Source organism: Gymnogyps californianus, chromosome 1 (genome assembly GCF_018139145.2).
Source record: "Gymnogyps californianus isolate 813 chromosome 1, ASM1813914v2, whole genome shotgun sequence".
In the NCBI taxonomy this organism is placed as follows: Eukaryota; Metazoa; Chordata; class Aves; order Accipitriformes; family Cathartidae; genus Gymnogyps; species Gymnogyps californianus.
In genome coordinates this window covers 30,557,090-30,576,642 of record NC_059471.1, presented here as the reverse complement: position 1 = coordinate 30,576,642, position 19,553 = coordinate 30,557,090, and the positions used below count along the sequence as shown (strand labels likewise).

General features: G+C 38.2%; 1 protein-coding gene across 3 annotated transcripts in view; it reads left to right on the top strand.

Annotated features, from left to right (window-relative positions):
• FNDC3A (fibronectin type III domain containing 3A) overlaps positions 1-19,553 on the top strand; it is a 127,874-nt gene that overhangs the window by 96,415 nt on the left and 11,906 nt on the right. For all 3 annotated transcript variants that reach the window (XM_050895290.1, XM_050895298.1, XM_050895307.1), the window contains exons 11-20: positions 10-63; positions 682-806; positions 4,977-5,151; positions 5,792-5,878; positions 11,603-11,741; positions 13,480-13,548; positions 14,894-15,012; positions 17,014-17,119; positions 17,211-17,386; positions 18,466-18,579. In XM_050895290.1, coding sequence (XP_050751247.1) covers positions 10-63; positions 682-806; positions 4,977-5,151; positions 5,792-5,878; positions 11,603-11,741; positions 13,480-13,548; positions 14,894-15,012; positions 17,014-17,119; positions 17,211-17,386; positions 18,466-18,579 — 1,164 coding nt within the window. The remainder of the gene's footprint in view (positions 1-9; positions 64-681; positions 807-4,976; positions 5,152-5,791; positions 5,879-11,602; positions 11,742-13,479; positions 13,549-14,893; positions 15,013-17,013; positions 17,120-17,210; positions 17,387-18,465; positions 18,580-19,553) is intronic.

The following is a 19,553-nucleotide window of genomic DNA, read 5'->3' as shown; positions in this document are numbered from 1 at the left end:
CTGTTGCAGGCATCTTGTGATAATGGTTCTAAAATCCACAGTTACCTTTTAGAATGGGATGAAGTAAGCAAGTTTTTCTATTTTAATTTTGTAGTTTTTTAAAAAGTAGTTGTATGTGACTGTCCACATCAAGTTGTGGGAAAATTATGACTTCTGTCTACAGGCATGTGACAAATATGTAATATCCTGAAGCAATTATCAAAATATGGTTATTGCCCAATTTTTTTCTTGGAGAATATGAAATAATAGGATCTTAATTACTTGATTCTGCCACTCTTAATAGTGGCTTTTTCACTTGTGCTCCGATACTTCTTTCAAGAGCTGACACTGAAGGATCATTTTCCTGTAACAATCTTTCTTTTGCACAAAGAGGGTAGATCTGTTATGCCCCCGCAAGCATCTTCCAGTCCCTACCTGGACAGCTATCCTGAGATGGCAGAGCTGCATAAGCTTCATGGCTTTTTCCTTCCAACCCTGTGGAGCTGGGAAATGGAAAGGAAGGAAAAAAGCCTCTAATTCAATATATATAGAAAGTTTCATGTACTACTACCTCACTATATTGGAGATTCTTGAGTTATGTTTCATTTCAAAAAATGAGTTTACTTGAAGTTTGTGTTTTACTTTAATTGATGGACGCATATATAATAGGGTGAATAATGTGATTAACCTATTCCTTTTTAGGGAAAAGGAAATGGAGAGTTTTGCCAGTGTTATTATGGCCAACAGAAGCAGTATAGGATTACTAAACTATCACCAGCAATGGGGTACACCTTTAGGCTAGCAGCCAAAAATGACATGGGAATGAGGTAAATACTACTATTACATAAATATGGAATGCATATGCATGCATGTGTGCTTGTTTAGGAAAAACATATGATGGCATTTAAAGAAAAAAGTCTTCTATCCAACTGGAATGAAATTAAATATAGAATATAGAATAATTCAGTTGGAAGGGACCTACAATGATCATCTAGTCCAACTGCATAGTTAACTCACAGTATGTGATTGGATTATTCGGTTTGCAGATTACCTGTGTACTATGAACTGCTTGATCCTGCTTGAGCAGCGGAGGTTGAACAAGATGACCTCCAGAGATCCCTTCCAACCTCAGCTATTCTGTGATTCCCAGCATAACGCGTTTTGTCCAGGCATGCTATGGCTACATACTACAACTGCTATGTATGTGCATCCTTACCGTATAAATGCTACAAATCTCAGCCCCTTTTAGAAGCAGATAGTACAGCTCCTTCTGCCAGACTTAGCCTCATTTCCTGAACAGCCTGCTCAGACATTTGTACACGATGCCCCTAGAATGGGGAGCACAAGCATGGCACAGACAACCTGGCTGCTCTCACGTGAAATCAGCTCAGGCTGTGCTGGTTTTTAGCTTCAGTCTTTGTAGACCTACATTAACCACTGAAGTTGCTGCCTTGGACGTGTTTCCTACTCCTTGTACTCATAATAGAATTTTTGACTAAGCCCTACTTTGTAGAGACTCACACATTCAGTGCAATTGTGGCTTTTGTGTCTGATGTAATAAGCACTTCTACCAAAAAGTCTGGGGATCATGCTAAAAGACAAGCAACTCAGCCAAAGGGCCAGAATTGAATAGTTTAAATGCTGCAGTGCTTGTGCTGCTGCTGTGCTGACCAGAGGGTACCTCGTACCATGCTCTCTGCTGCTCTTTGTTCCAGGGAGGTTTGACATGGTGCTAGACCTAAGGTTAGTTCCTGAAGCTGGTGTAGCAATTTTCCAGGGCTTGTCATCCCTCCTTAAATTTAGAGTTGTAGTGATGACAGTATGAAGAGGTGTCAGTAACTCTGCTGGAGCAGGAAGTAAGTCTGGCAGAACCCCCGGTGCCACCTGTAGGTGTATCTGTATTGTGCTCTTTGCCATGTCCCGTTACTCGGTATGTTCTTTTATCTAAGGTGTCTGTTAGTCTCCTGTTACCCTGGGAAACAGACAGAACATGACATTACCATATCACTGAATTCTTCTGAAGTTCCAGAGCTTATTATTACTTTTAATTGCTACTTTTCAGAAGTTATAGAGCACCAGACTTTTTGAATTTTTGAATGAATGACATCTGACTTCATTAGAGGATATAAGTAAGAACTTGAAAAATCCCCAAAATAAATGGTTTCTCAAGTTATGCTTGCACTACTGGGTGTGTTGGTTCTTAGGAATGCTTCTTAGTCGTCAGGCAAAGCAATAAACCTGGCTAATAGTCAGACTACCGGGGCTCATCATCTCTAGAGCAGACTGCCAGTGTCCACACTACCTAGTAGCACTTGGACTTTGAGGTCGTATGTGGCAGAAAAACAGGGCTTCTCTAGCCACAAGCCTAAAATTGCTATTTTGCATTTGTTTTTTTAATTCAGTGTTTGAAATATGAGCATTGTGCTGCGGCTCACCAGAGTGGATTTTTATAGCGTGCATTAGAGGATATGTGTTGTGTGTCCTTCAACTGGCACAAGGAGGTGCCTGAGGGAACAATGCCTGCTTGGACAGTGTTGAAGGACAGCGTAAAGAATAGGGAGCCAGACCTGGGGTTGTAATTCATGCTGGGCAGAAGAAATCTTCTGCAGACTATTAAGTATGTGAAAACTACAGCTGGCTCAGGAGATCCGAGATGTGTGTTGGGAGGCTTTGGAGAGTACTCAGGGAATGCGTTGCATATAGTGCCTGTTCCTATGTCTTTCCTTAGGCACCTGCTTTGGGCCACTGTCAGAGGACACTATAGTGGGCTAGAATGGCTTTTGGTGTGCTCCAACACAGTCTTTATTATGTTACTGCCTTCTGGATGATGTTTCTGGAACAAATTATTCTCTGAGTTGCTCCTGGACTTTGTCTTGATGAGATTTAGTTGGAACTGTTCAAAAAAAATAAAGAGAGGGAGTGAGCTGGCAGTTAAGCAGGGTCCAGTGCTCGGGCTCTCTTCCTGTTCCCCTTCTACATCTGAGTGTAAATGTACCCTCTAGGAATACCTGCACATATTACAGATTCCTGCAGCGTAAGCTGGTAGAAGATACTGATCAGTTAAGTACCCTTCTTAAACTAATCACGCCTAATAGATTTTTAAATCAATATTTCATAGCCTTGTAAAGATGCACTTTATTGTCTTTACGGTATTATTTAATTAAGAATTGTCTTGAAATAATATTTATTAGGGTAGAGTGCCTGATTATTCCTTATGAAGAATGTTGAGAACCTTAGGCATTTGGAGACAGAATTTTGTCTAAATGATTTTACCAACAAGAACAGATATTTTATCTTTGAATTACTCATATTTTTAAATTTAATTCTAACCACACATGAAACAGTGGCTAAAGAAAACTGGAAAAATAAAATCTATTTAAAAGATAGATAGCATTAGTGTACTTCTAAGTGAATTGTTTAAGAGTCGTTCAAATGTGGGTATCACTGGAACTCTTTTAGTTGATTTCAGTGTATTTTAGGAGTGGTTCAATCAAATAAAGAGATTAAATCTTTTTAAGGTGTGGGGTTTTTTACCTTATATCTGCTTGTAAGGTGACTCCTTCAGTAGTTTGTTGTGAATAGAGATAGGCTTAGTATTTGTCTAGCTTCTCTCCTGCTTTCTCTAACCTACCTATATAATGCTGAAATTTTTTTTAGTAGATACATTGTATGTATCACATCATCTTCATTTCAGAGATTTTCTTGCTTGTGACTTTTTGCAAGAAAAAAATTACTATTCCCCCCAAATTTAACAAGTTTTCTCTTGTTTTGCACTTTTTTACTCTTGCTTCACAATCTATTTCGCAGTCTGCATGTCCGCACAGACTGTGTCTGCTTTGGGTGCTGTCAACACCCTCGATAAGATGTTGTCTGTAGGATTTTTTTAATTCTTTTTTTTAATGCCAGAAAGACTTTAGAGCAGACCAAAATTTACAGCTTGTGCATTATTATAATGTAGGTTGGGTAAGAGAGAAGGTGAAGTCGAGGTATCTTTATACTGAGATTTTTCAGGAAAGTCAGGTTCCAACACACGAGTTATTTAGCTGGTACTGTTGTTTAAGGCATACAGAGAATTTTGTTTTCAGGGCTTCCTGATGCTCACTTAGGTAATGCCTAGCTTTTAGATTAAAATTACATACTTGACATTAGTTTCATACAGTTAAAAAAACTAGACTAGCTCTTAAGCCTTTAAGTGTTTCTTCAGATCTGATGCAGAAGCAGCAAATCTCTAAATAAATGCTAGCTGAGAACAGGTGGGTGGTTTTTAGAGTCTAGCTGGATACATGTCAGACCATCTGTGCAAGCCTAGTACCCGTTTACTGACTTTTGCATCCGTCTGTTTCACTATAGGTCTTTTTATGTAACTTATTTTCATTTTCACTTCAAGGCATATCTAAGCATCATCAGATAAGATTAACAGCTGTATTAGGAGATTCACTGGTGTATATTCTATTTCATTTGTTCTGCAATAAGACTTTCATATTGGCAACTCTTAAAGTAACTTAACATTGAATGAGGCTATTATTCTATTATTTTCTGAATCACTAGAGAAAACTAGTACTTCACAGTATACTTGAAGCACATAATTGCTGCCTGGGAAGCAAAATTTCTTTTGAGGTCTTCCCATATATGCTTTTATGTCTTCATGTTTTCATTTTGAATAGGAAGGACACCATGATATTAGTACATTATTGCATATAGAGCTCTATTGTTTTAGAATAATGATTTAATATGAAAAAGCAAAACATTTTGGTTAGCAAAACATAGTAATTATATCATACAAAGGAATCTTTCAATTAAGAACATGTTAACCTTGTTCAAATGTTTTGTTACTGACAGACTCATGGGCAAGTTAAGTCATCTGCATGTACCAGCTTGCAATTTCCAATTGCACACATGTCCAAGAAACTGTCATAGCTGTGTTTAGTTAAGAATTATGTTTTTCTAGATATTCATTATTGTGTCTAGTTAGTTTACATACTGTCTGTTTTAAACAGTGGTTTTAGTGAAGAAGTCCTGTATCATACCTCAGGCACTGCCCCAACCACACCAGCAAGTCCTTTGCTGATTAATGCTGGAGTTACTTGGTTATCCCTACAGTGGACAAAACCCTCAGGAACACCATCAGATGAAGGAATCTCGTATATATTAGAGATGGAGGATGAGAACTCAGTAAGTTTAGAATACTTATTCTCAATAAGAAAAGAGACTATAATGTGTGTGTTTGATACATTATTGTATTAAGTGTAACTGATTACTTTTGATAGAATATTCTACAAGGAACTGTATTTTCTGAAATTAAGCTAATGACTTGTCGTTGCTGTGACCAAGCCACATAGCTTTCTCCTTTTTATTGTGACAGTAGTCATTATTGGTGTTATTAAGCCCCAATCCTGCAAAGACTTTTAAATTACTTTTAACTTTGTGAATTTGCATGTGAAAGTTAAGCCTTGTAAGAGCTGGATCGAAGTAATTGCATCATGAAGTGTGGTCCCTCTAGATGTCATTTCAGCCTAACCACCTTTGTTTTAAAATGAGTCCTGTTCTACCCTGTGACAGTGTTAGGTATAATTTCTGTTGACACTGTATATGTTCTTCTTTACTGTTCTTCTCCTCTTCTGATTGGAGAATGGTTAATTAATTTCCCTCTCTCCAAAAAAATATCTTCTGTTTACACAACGAAGGTGCACTTACTACTTTGTCAGAGGAGTATAACAATTATGGTCTGAAACAGTAATTTATTTGTATGAAGTATGTTACATGGTCTGGTCTGCAAATATAATGTTTCAAGTAATCCTGTTTAATTCTGCAGGGATATGGTTTCAAGCCAAAATATGATGGTGATGATCTTACCTACACAGTGAAGAATTTGAGGCGTAGTACGAAATATAAATTTAGGGTAAGATTTTTTCATATATTTGGCGGGTTTTTTTGCACCAGAGTAGCTTGAGCTTGACTCAAAAGTGGGGATGACTTTTTAAGCAAAAACAAATTTGATGCCAGTTTCATACAATTTCAATCTCTTAAAACTGTTAGCTGAACACCTGCTTCATTAATCATCTCTGCAGAAGGAATAAGAACCTCTGCAAGGGCATAACACAGCTGCAGGTATCTTGAAATTCCAGGTCATAAGTCAATGTTCTTAACAGTTGGGGGTTTTTATTTGGCTTCTGTGTTGCATATACATGGGTAATATTACTTAGTGTAGCTATGGGGTTCTTTGATAGACTCTAAACACGTCTGAAAGTGTTGGCGTAAGGAGCAACTTTGATCAAAAAAAATTTGTCAGTGCCAGCATGCCACTGAGCCCAAGTTAGTAAATCATTCTTATTACCATGGTGCTGAGCCTATTCTAATAAGTCTTGAGGGCTGAACTTGCTAGCTCAGGATGAAGTCTGGCTTAACAATGGCTTAACAATGAGCTTTTGGGTGTGGTTAAAAGCAAAAAAGAAGTGTACCGGCTATGGCAAGGCGGCCAAATAGCCATCGAGAACTACAAGAACCTTGCTAGGACATGCAGAGATGCAGTCAGGAGGGCTGAGGATCAGCTAGAACTAAAATTGACCAAAGGTGTCAAGAACAACAAGAAAGGGTTCTTCAGATACATACGTAGGCCCATTGCTAAACAGGGCAGGGAAGCAAGTTACTAATAATGCCAATAAGGCAGAGGTTCTCAATACCTTCTTTGCCTGTGTCTTTACTGGCATAGCTGGACCTCAGATCACAAGATCAAGTAGCTATGACAAGGCACGTGTTGACTCATCGGTGGTGGAGGAAGGGCTGGACTGTGGCCTCTTGCAAGGGCTCAACCCAGATCAATCTATGGGCCAGGACAGAATCCACTCCAGGATGTTAAGAGAAGTGGCTGACATTGTTGCAAGGCCACGATCTATAATATTTGAAAAGTGATGGAGATCAGGGGATATCCCTGATGACTGGAAGAGGGCAGATATCATACCCATCTACAAGAAGGGCCCAAAAGAGGACCCAGGGAACTACAGGCCCATTAATGTTACTTCAGTCCCTGGGAAAGTAATGGAAGAGTCCTCCTAGAAACTATTACAAGCCAAATTAAGCAGGTGATTGGGAAATGCCTACACCAAAGGCAAATCATGCCTGACTAGCCTGATCACCTTCTGCATCAAAGCAACACTTTCAGTTGGCCTGGAGAGAGCAGTGAATGTTGTTTACCTGGACTTCAGCAAAGCATTCGACAGTTTCCCACAGCCTTCTCCTGGATAAACCGGCAAGATACAGACTGGATGGGTGGTCTGTGAGATGAGTAGAGAACTGGCCAAGAGGCTACACTCAGAGAGTGGCGATCAATTTTACTCAGGCTTTTACTCAGGCTGGCAGCCTGTCAGAAGTAGGATCCCCTAGGGATCGATATGGGGCTCCACGCCATTCATCTTCACAGATGATGTGAATGAAGGGACTGAAGGCACCCTCACCAAGTTTGCTGGTGACACCAAACTGAATGGTGAGATGAACACATCAGAAGGGAGAGCCATCTTACAGAGAGACCTGGACAGGCTAGAAGAGTGGGCTAGCAAGAACAGTATGAAGTTTAACGAAGCCAAGTGCAAAGTCCTGCACCTGGGTCGGAGTAACCAAGGAGTCCAGTATAGGCTAGGAGCAGCCTTGCTGAAAGGGATCTGGGGGTCCTGGTGGACAAACGCTATGAGCAGTGCCACACTGCAGCAACAAAGGCAAACTGGATCCTGGGCTGCATCCACAGGGGCATTACTAGCAGAGATAAGAGATGTGATCATCCCACTGTATTCAGCTCTTGTCAGGCTGCACCTGGAGTACTGTGTCCAGTTCTGATCCCCACAATTCAAAAAAGACAGACAGACTGGAGAGGGTCCAAAGGAGGACCACGAAGATGATTGAAGGGCTGGAGAACCTGCCTTATAAGGAAGGACTAAAGGAATTAGATCTTTTCTCCCTGGAGAAGAGAAGGCTCAGGAGGACCTCATCACAGTTTTCCAGTACTTAAAGGACGCCTACAAAGAGGAGGGAGGCTTGCTCTCTACAAGGAGCCACGTGGAGAGAACATGGGGCAATAGGTGCAAGTTGCACTGGGACAGGTTTCATCTTGGTATAAGAAAGACATTTTTCACAGTGAGAACAATCAATCACTGGAACAACCTCCCCAGTGACGTGGTGGAGTCCCCATCACTGGATGCTTTCAAGACATGACTGGACAGGGTGCTAGATAATCTCATCTAGGCTCACTTTTCTCTGAAAGGTTGAACCAGATGATCTTTCAGGTCCCTTCCAACCTGGGCTGTTCTGTGCTCCAAGTCACTCTTGAACAGTTGCTTGGTTTTTGGAACAAAGCTAAAGGCATGTCCCACAGTATGAAGCAGAGTCAGAATAATCTCATCTCCATCTACAAGGGAAAAAATGTAGATAGCTGTTGTTTTGCATACAGCTAAAATACTATTTCATAAGGAAGAATTGGGAACTGCTGAAGAACAGCATCTCTTTGCAATATGAAAGGTAGCAGTTTAAGGGTTCGTTGGTTTGTTTTGAGTTAACACTAAAACCTATAAGTACTCCTTTTCAAATGATAGCAGATGTTTTGCACTTCTGAATATGATTACTTTCTTAAGCAGAAAAGGTTATGATGGGGATTAATCTTACAGTACTTGGGGTTTTTTATATAACTTAATAATTAAATAATTTAAAATATACAGTGTATTCCAAGGACTGTACCAAGCTAGGACTGAACTTAAACTAAACATGAACTTAAACTAAACAACTGCTAATTACTTTGAAACTAGCTTTTGCAGGACTTGGTCATAGCCTTCCTTTGAAAGTAATCCTACAGTTAATCATACGCATTACTAGTAAATACATAGTTAACTTAATCATCCTAAGTGTCTCATTAAAATAAAAAAATCAATGTTTATACCGTTTTTCTTAACAAAACAGTAAACAGGAGTCTGTTTGCTCATTCACAGGGCATAAAGGAGAAACAAATGGTGTGTTAATCAAGTCTTTAATTTTTATTATACAGAAGAAAGACTTAATTAGTAGTAATATTCCTTAAGGCTTTTGAAAGAAGCTTTATAACCATTGGAAACCTTAATATAATACGTAAATGCTAACTGTGCCTGTTTAACTTCATTTGTAAGCGAACAAAGACAACCAGATGATTGTTAATGTTGTAAACTGTGTTGGGACACTTAATGTCTGAGAGACATGTTAGCTTACATTTCCTTTTCTCAATCTGTACTAACATTACTCCTGTCATTTTTAAAACAAATATAAAAGCCAAAAAACCTTTTTTTCAGGTTGTTTAGCTTTTTGCTAGGAACAAATGGGAATACATAGTAAACTAACTGCAGACACAACTAGAAAGTAAAAAATAGCAGCAATTTGTTTTCCTAGAATCACAGAAAAGTCTAGGTTGGAAGGGACTTTTGGGGATCATCTCGGTCAAACTTGTGTAGAAAGCAGGGCCTTAGGTTAGGCAATTCAACCCTGTCCTAACTCTGTTGAGCTGAGACTTCAGTATTTCCAGCAAGGGAGATTTGACCACTTCTCTGGGCAGCCTGTTGTCATGGTGATTAATTTCTTTTCTTATATCCAGCTAGAATTTTCCCTAACACACTTTGTGCCTACTGTCTCTTGTCCTGTCATCACAGATTCTTGTGAAGACAGTATCTTCATCTCTTCTCTAACTACCTTTTAGGTATTGGAAGGCTGTGACTAGATCCCACCCAATGAAATTTCTTTTTTCTTAGGCAGAATAAACGCAAGTTCTTCAACCTTTCTTCCTGTGTCAGGTTGTCCGGCCCTCTTCTGGACTCTCTCCAGTTTCCCAGGGTCTCTCTTGAACTGGGAGGACCAAAACTGGACACAATATTCCAGGCGTGGCTTAATAAGTGCTGAATAAAGTGGCGTAATCACATCCCTTGTTCTGCTGGCTAAATTCTTGCTGATGCAGCCCATGAAACGATTTGCCTTTGCTACTGCCAGGATGCTTTGCTGATGCGTTTGGCTTGCTCTCCACCGGAATCCCAAGGTCCTTCTCAGCAGAGCTGAAAAAAGAAAAGCTGACTAGCCAGTCAGACCCCAGACTGTACTGCTGCTGGGATTATTCCATCCCAGGTGCAAGACTTTATGTTTATCTTTGTCAAAGCTCATACAGTTCTTGTTGATGCAATCTTCCAGCCTGCCAAAGTCTGTATGGTGGCTCTTCCTTCCAGCTTCTCTCTCTCTGCTCCTAGTTTGGTGTCGTATGTAAACCTGGGGAGAGTGCATTCACTCCTGTCATGGAGATCGCTTCTAAAGATATTGAATAGTATCTGACATTGTATTGACTGCTGAGGAAATCCACTCATGAGCAGCTGCTAATTTGCCTTCGAACCATTAACCACCACCCTTTGAGCCTGGCATTCTATCAGGTTTTCCACACCCATCTTGTGATCCATCTGTTCTGTCTATATCATACCAGCTTGTCTACATGGATGTTGTGGGAGACCATGTCAAACTAAAATCAGGGTAGATGATGTCCACAGCTCTCCCCTCATCTATTGAGCAAGTTGTCTTATCATAGAAGGCACTCAGGTTGGTCAAACATGATTTACCCTTGATAAATCTAATCACCTTCTTGTCCTTCATGTGCCTGTAAATAACTTCCATGACAACCTTTGCCATAATTTCCCTTGGGACTGAAGAGTTTATATCACCTTTGCTGTTGTTAATACAATTTACCCATATAAACACTTTATCTCTGAATGTATTTCCTTAAAAGAAGGTACTGTAGTAACATGAGAGTGCTACTTGCTTAATCCCAGTTATTCAGGGTTTTTTAGCAGTTTGTAAAGCATCACTTTTTGCTCTTTACTTAATTACATGAAAATATTTTGACCTCAGTGGGAAAGGAATTGCAATTAAATTTTTAATACTTCCAAGTTCCTTCAGTGAAAGTTTAAAAGTCGCCTTTCTGCTGTATGTCTTTTTAATCATCTTTTGTTTCCATGCTTTTATAAAGGTTTTTTCTCATGCATATATTTCATTATCAATAAATTGCACAACTCCAATTAAAAAGCGTAGACCTATCTTAGACCTATCTAATTTCTGAGTATCTCAGATGGTTTTAAAAAAATAAGTTTTCAGATCCTTGACTTGAAATAAAGCGGCTTATGCTATATTGAGCACCCACAGATTCGATTAATGTCACTGAGATTTGCACGTCCTGATTACCTTTTACAGTCAGTCAACTCTTAAGTGTCCTAAGTAGAAGCCTAACTTTATACACCAACGTTTGAGATTTGGGGGATATGGAAGGTTATTTGATTTGTGAAATAATTTTTTTTTTTTAATTTATTTTTTTAGCTTCACAGTTACTAGCGGGGGGCACTTAAGGATTTTTTTTTTCCTGGCAATTTGCAGGAATTTTTAATTTCAGTATAGTGATTGTCTAACTATGGGACTAATGAAAATGTAAAATGAAGGTATATAATAGCTTTAGTTCTTGTGATAATTTGTCATGTAGCCATCTATCTAAGCATACATATAAATTAATTTGATGTTACTATTAGCAATGAATAGGATACCACTAGCCAGTGCATTTGTTCTGTTTATAATATTTTTTATATATTTACAGGTCATTGCCTATAACTCAGAAGGGAAAAGCAGTCCAAGTGAGACAGTAGAATACATTACTTGTCCAGACAAGCCTGGAGTACCTTCAAAACCTGCAGTGAAAGGAAAAATTCATGCACAGAGTTTTAAAATAACCTGGGGTAAGATTGTTGTCCAGCTCTGTTTAGAGTATGTCCACAGTATTTTATATATATATAAATGTATTTTTTATATATATATTTGTATATAGAAGGCCAGATTTTACTTCAGTAACACTTCAGTCAACTGAGCCATTACGATCCATTTTCATGGAACTAAGAGAAAAATACTGATTCAAAATACTTCGAGTGGCAGTATAATAGTGTAATTATGTGGGAAGAATAATATACAAAATGTAATAGGGACTGTTATTGCAGGGGACTACAATAATTAAAAAAACAGTAGTGTTAATTTGTGTACTAAGTTGTTCTGTTTCTCTGGCACAAAAAGTAGATGTCACGAAATGCTGGTTTTTTATCAAAAGATCCAAGTTCAACCTATCTCTTTGAAGTGTTTGGTTTTGATAGATAAATATTTTTATTCACTAAGGATCTTGAGAAACTTTTCCTTAGGCTCAGATGTCTTTTACCCTTATGCTGTGAAATAGGAGAAGGTGAAACAGTACTGTGTGTTGTAGTACTTTAGCAGAAAACAAAACAGGTAAAGGTTTTATTTATTGTCACAAGTAATTAAATTTCTTACCTATTTTTGTTTAATAGTGTGTTTAATTCTTATGCAGTAATAATAAGAAAGCTACTTGTAGAGTATAAGTAGTACTCAGCAAGTCCAGTCTTGCATCTTTCCAGAGTGCTTTGCTACATCAGGGCCTGATACTTGATCTTGTATGGATGATATATAATGTATGAAGTTATTAGAAATACCTAATCTGCAAATCAAAAACTATCTAAAATATCTATTTATATATAAAAACTCTAATAGTCTTTATTTTGAACAGTAATGCTCTTTTTTTTAATGAGTGACAATTAATGTGATAATTTTATTTTTCATTTGGAGTAATTTGTTAGCTTCCAACCAAAAAAGTGCTATGTGCCATATAATAAGTCTCATTTTATTTAGCAGGTGTGATATGATATGTAACCCTTGCCTAAGAGCCAACACCATTTCATCCAGCACATACATAATGTAATGTTATGGCAGCAGTACCGTTCTGTATTGAAGTACCATGCTGTCTTTATATTTGTCCAAAATGATGGTTTTCCACATTGTTTTAATTCTGCTGTTCTCTAAGTCAGCTCAGAGAGAGTAGTAGGATTATATGTCAAAGATAGGTCTGTAGGTTCATGTCTTGTACATGAATATTGTACCAGGGAGGATAATGCACTCAATTTCTAGTGATGTATTAAAAATTTAAGAGATTAATTTTTCAGTGTAGAACTCCTGACTTCTGTTCCCTCCCAAAATATTTAGGTTTTTGAAATGCTGTCCTTAAATCATTTTGAAATATTCTTACTTGCAAATCAGTATGATAATCTTTTCCTATCTGCAGTCCAAACTACAGGACCATTAGGATCTATGTCCCTGAAACTATAATCAGGCAGCCTTCCATGGCACTTCAGACTAACTGAAATGTTTGCTGTGGCAACTCCCAGGTGCCTGATTCACTTGTCACTCTTCATCTGTAGACTATACAGTAGGGTTGTGAGCTGGCAGCTTCACATAGCAGAGAATTTGAGTGATTTGCAGCTGTGAACTAGGATGCTACAGCTAGCTAGGATGCTATCTGGCTAAATAAGCACCCATTTCCAGTTGGCTGTTGATTTTGCTTTTTGTAAATTCTCCCAAAAGCTACAAAACCATTTAATTTACCTCGCTTAGCTGGAATGTTGCTGGTTTTTATAGATCCGCCAAAAGACAATGGAGGAGCAGCAATAAATACATATGTTGTGGAAATGTCTGAAGGCTTAAATGGTAAGTATTAGGAGCATATGTTGGCATTTAGCTGTGTTCTTTTTAATGCATGTGTGCGCCTGTGGGAAGAGTAAAATATGTATTATGATAGGGAAAATTATTGCAAGGGACTACCATTAAAAAAATAGGGATGTTGATGCTTGTATACAAGAGGTTCTTTTTCTCTGGCTTAGAAAGAAGATGCCACAAAACTCTGTTTAACTCCATGTTTAACTTTTTAATTAGGTGTATTCTGTTTTGGAAATGAAATGACACATTTCAGACATTTTAGGGCAAGAAGACAGGGCAACGTAGCTTTGCTGGATGTGTGACATGAAAGAAAAACTAGTGCTCCATTTATCACTATTAAAGGAGAACAGTGATGCAGTTGGGATAACTGTTTCTGCTATTTGCTTTCCTGTCCTTTCATACAGAAGGGAAATTAACAATATTTCTAAACTGGACATAAAGCTGTCTAGCTAAATTATTTAAAAATCTAGACCTCTTAAGTAACCTTATTAAATTCAGAAACACAGTCACATTGAGAATGAAAGTTTGTAGTTCTCCAGTGCTGTGTCAGATTAAGACAGCGTACAGTCCCCAGATGGTAATGGCAGCCCTGCCAGGGGTCTTAGCTGTGGTTCTTTCGATACTTAGTCTATCGCTTTCCTTACTCCATCACGTGTCCACATTAAGTCACTTTTGGAATGATTTACCCAAGCCTTTCATGCAGATTTAGTGAGCTGTGCGTTATGTTTCATTCCCAGGCCTCTAAATTCTGTAATGTATTGAGTTGTTGGAGAGTTAATTGAAAGTCCCTGGGTTCCCTGCTTAATCTCTTAAAAAGAGAGAGAGAATACTAAGGAGTTTCTGATTTAAGAATCTGGCTGAATAGCAAAGAATGAAATCAGTATTTCAGATGGTGCTGAGCCATTCAGGAATACAGGAACAAGCTTTATCAATTGTAAACTGTAGTTACAGTCTGCAAAATGAATGTTGTAATTAAAAGTTTCTTTTCCATGGAAAATTTTGCTTTTGTATCTTTCCTATTTATTTGGTTATGATGTTTGAATGTGCTTGCTGGCCCAGTAATAACTACTTCATTAAAAGTAAAATCTCTCCCAGTTAATGTGAATACCAAATAAGGAAGATATTTCACTTCAGCAAATCTACAGAAATTTACCTAGGAAACTATCTCTATGAAATGATTGGATCTTTTTCCAGGAAACTCAAAGCAAGCCTTAAATTTTTTTTATAAACATCAGACACACACTTACTTAGTGAAGCTAGGATACCTGCTGTGACTGGTACTGAAGTGTGGCAAATTACACCTTGGTTCATTGCACACTTATTCCTAACCTTTCAGGGAACAAATGGGACACAGTATACAGCGGAGCTGCTAGGGAACATGTGTGTGACCGACTAAACCCTGGCTGTTCCTATCGCTTACGTGTATATTGCGTTGGGGAAGGAGGACAAAGCACGGTAATATGAGCTAATATTTTTATTAAATAAAATTTCTCTCTCTTTAAGAAAATCTGGTCCAGTAGTTAATAAGCAAATACTGTACAAAAGTACCTAACAAAATAGCCATAATTAGTACCTCAAAAAAGTTCCAGTATTGATGCACAATGCTTCAAGTTTCTGCCCATTTCTTAAAGAAATAAATGTGAATATTCTTTTCTGATGCTATATTTTGTTTAAAGTGTTTTTTCTTATTTACAGAAACAGATACTATGTCTTTTCCTGTGTGATGCATTGATGGAATGTCATTTCTTAAGGCCTAACCCAAGACAGCAGTGTAAATTTAATGTTTTCCATGTGGTCAGTGGAGTACCCTGTCTGAGCAGCCAAGTCAGCCCAGCAGGCAGGGGAGGACAGAGTGTTTCCTCAGGCTTTGCAGGATTGTGCTCCGTAGCCTCTTCCCATGCTGTCTCAGCCACGATCAAAATGTTTACGTTGCCCTACTTTTCAGTATTGCCAAACAATTTGGTGTGCCATACTACATTCCCTCATATATACACGTTACATACACACACACGTGCACTGTCACTTCTGTGGTGTAGTTCAGCTTCCAGTGCCAAAATGTCATGCTGTATTCTTCTCCCTTCTTCCCAGCAGCAAGCGTAACAAAGCCAGCCCTGGCTCTCTACAGACTTCCAGCAGGGCTTTGCTGTCAAGCTGATCTCCTGAAAATCTTAAAGCCTTGCATTCTTGGTGTTTGCCATTTCTTCCCCAGCCCCCCTTTACTATATGAAATTCATGTGTTCTTCCTCCACGTAGAAGCCTCCTGCAAAGATAGCCTTGCCCACAGCCACCTTGTCTTAAGAATAAATCTGGACTCCTTCAGTGCTGGCTCAGCTGCAATGCTTTCCCTCTCGCCATAGCTCAGCTTGCTGTTGTACAGGGGAAGGGGGAAGGCAGTATACTTCCCAGTCATGTAACCACAAGCGCGTGTATGTCTTTGGAGACTTTTGCTCTGCCAACCTCCTTCCCCACAGCCCAACCCCGTTAGTTTAGAATAAACATCGTTTGAGTACCAAAGAGAAAATAACTTTCCGAAAGTCCTGATACTTTCTGAAGGTGTCAGAAATCAACAGAAGAATAGTAAAGAAAGATGTAATTAAAATTTTCTGTAGCTTGTCATGGACATATGCCTCCTGAGAAACATTCTGCTTTTTAAGTGGCATCAGTTGTTCAGTGCAACAGTACATTTCAAAGGAATTGAAAAGCAGCAGAGCTTCCAATCCACTCTTTCTGGAACATATGTAGAAAGCAGTTGTGAAATGAGACTGTAAGATGCATCTCTTTTGTAAACTGAAAGGCTTACCAACTTCATATTTGTTCTGTATCACACTGAAGCCAATAACCCCGCATTGTCTCTGACTCATTTCTGTCTGCATCCAGAATAGTCAATGCCATCTGTTGCATGTTGTTACGCTATATATTTTTGCACGTACTTCAAATCAGAGGTGGAAGTTTGTTGCACATTAAATATTACTAAGCAATGAAAAAGTTGAAATCTCATTTTTTTAATCTCTTCTGATTGACATTTCTGCCCACTTTTGCTTTCTGAGAGGTTCTTGCATAGAAAGTACACAGCCCTTAGAGTAAGGTTTTAGAAATCATTAAACAGTAGTTTGATGGAAAAGAGAATGAGTTTACATTGAACAAGTCCATATTTCAACCATCTATACTAGGTTTGTACTGATAATTAACCACTGTTTTTAATTCTGCCCCTTGCACGTGTACCAAAACACAAAAGCAAAAGATAATTTTGCATATTGTGTGATTACTGTAGCATGTTTTATATAGGTATTATGAGAAATACATACCAGATCACTTAAGCATCTTCATGTATTTGAAGATGTAGTTAAAAAAATGGAAGATCCTGTTTCTGACTCAAGTATTTGCCTTTACTTGTGGCATAATTGATAGTGTTTGTTTTGGCCTAGATGACTTCATTAATCTATCTTTCCTTTGTAGGCATCTGATTCTTTACTGGTGCAGACACCTGCAGTGGTTCCTGGTCCATGCCAGCCTCCAAGGCTACAGGGTAGACCAAGAGCAAGAGAAATACAGCTCCGCTGGGGTAATTCTATTACAACTATTAGTGAGTGTAAGGGATCCAAATGTGTTATGTGTTAAAATTAAATAAGCTTTTCTTTCTTTCTTATTTTTAGGACCACCTCAGGTAGACGGTGGTTCACCCATTACCTGTTACGGTCTGGAAATGTTTCAGACAGAAACTGATGAACACAGAGAGGTTTACCAAGGCTCTGATGTTGAATGCACAGTAGGCAGCCTTCTTCCAGGGAGAATGTACAACTTCAGACTGCGAGCAGCTAACAAGGCTGGGGTAAGGAGGCAGTCTGAAATGAAATTAGTTCTAGAGACTGCAATCACTATTAAGGATCTTCTCTTTTAAAAGAAGCATTTAACAGTAATTTTAAAATGAGGATTTCCTAATGTAGAGTCATTTGATTTCACATAGCTTATTGTTGTGTGGGAACAGACAGTTAAACATCAGTTTATAATAAAGGGAGTTTTAGATGAAAGGAAGAGAAAATAGCTAATTATGTCTTATATCTGAATAATAGCATTGGGAAATGGTTAGGAAATGCAAAGTACTTTATCAAAGCATTGTTGCAACTTTAATATTCTCAGGTGAAGTAAGGTTGTGAATTATTTTCTGTATACAGCTTTGTAAATCGACTGACCGTTATTTTTTACAGCTGTTGGTGTTCTAGAACATAATAATTAGCATTTCCTGCCTCTTTTTTTTTTTATATTTAGTTTAACTTCTGAGTACACGTTCTATCAGATACAAGAATATTTTCTCTATTTGGAGTATTAAATGTGCTTAAATCAATTGTTGCTGTAGAACAAGCTTTATTTAATTATGTATCCAAAGTCCTGACTTAAAGACAGAGGCAGAGCTGCTCGCATTTATTCAATAACGTTCTCTTCATAAAAACTATCAGGACCAGTTGACACTGTTTGTGGAGAGGTCTGCAGCTTAAGGCTTTAAAGCACTGACCTAACTTTTTATCCACCCCCTGCAAAGAGTGGTTTATAGCTCAAGCATTTTTTGAATCCTTTATTTCTTTTAGATAGATGTAAATAGGCAGTTACAAATTGTGTTATGTTACAGTGCAACCATCATGTAACTTCAAAATAAGGATTTGGATAGCACTTTCCTGTTTTGCCTGAGAGTTTGAAGTGTCAAATTTATTCTGATTGCATTTGCTCTAGAGAAGAAGAGTCTTGCAGCTATTCTGGAGAATAGTCAGATACTGAAATAAATCCTGAATCCACAGTCCACAAACATTTATTTTATAAGCAAGTAATACAAAGTTTCCCTACTAGGGTAAACTGTTATTTAAAAAGTAGTAATTTATTTTTACAATTTAGTTGTATCAACTCCCTTTTTAATAGTTTGGACCTTACTCAGAAAAATGTGAAGTAACTACAGCACCTGGACCACCAGATCAGTGCAAGCCCCCTCAAGTGGCGTGCAGATCTGCTGCATGTGCTCACGTGTCGTGGGAGGTAAGAATGCCATGCTACACCTATCTTAACATGATTGTCTTCTACATTTTTAAGTTCAACTTTAAAAGCTTAATACTGTATTTTAATCACATTTTTAAACATACTTACCTGATTAGCCAATACTTGGTAGGTAAAACCTTGAAGTCATTCATCATACCATTATATGACAGCTGTAATTTGGCAGCCTGAAGGTACTTGAGATTGTACTGTTCTTTTGTTTACGAGTTTTGCCACAACTGTTGCACTGCATTTCTGAGTGATGCAGGCTCTTCTTAAAATTTTTCTTTAGTGTAGTTATCTTTCCTCAGAGCGAATATATCCACATAATACAATAGATTATTGTGCATTTGCTGTTTTTATAAGCTGATTTAATTTGATATAATTACATCACTAATAATGTAGCAAAAGCCTCACAGACTTCCTATAAACCCATAATATTTAGATATCTGATTTAAAAAATGCAATAGATAAAAATTAAGCTTGTAAAAAGGAAGATTCTATCTGGGAATACTCTTTAAACACAGCTTTTCAGTGGCTTGAGATCAAGTGAGGTATCTGAATTACAGAACTGTACAGGAAAAAAAGATTAAACTATTTTACCTGGAAGGTAGAGTTCATGCTTCCTACTGAGTATGTCAGAGGAGCTCTCCTTAAATGTCTACAATTAGAATTTGTAGAATTTTTTTCCTTTATGTCTAGTCAAAATATCCTTTAGTGCAAGTCATGACTCTTGCCACTGTGCCACCTCCGAGAAGAATTTGACATCATCTTCTTTGTACCCTCCCAGTAAGTAATTTAAGGCAGCAGTAAGATCTCCCCTTAGCCTTGTCATCTTAGTATCAAATAAGCCTTACCTTTTTGTTGTGTGTTGCACTCCCCCTTCATGGCCCTTCACTGGACTTACTCCATTATGTCAATGTCTGTCTTGTATTGGGGAGCCCAAGACGGGACACAGTACTGGAGATGCAACCTCA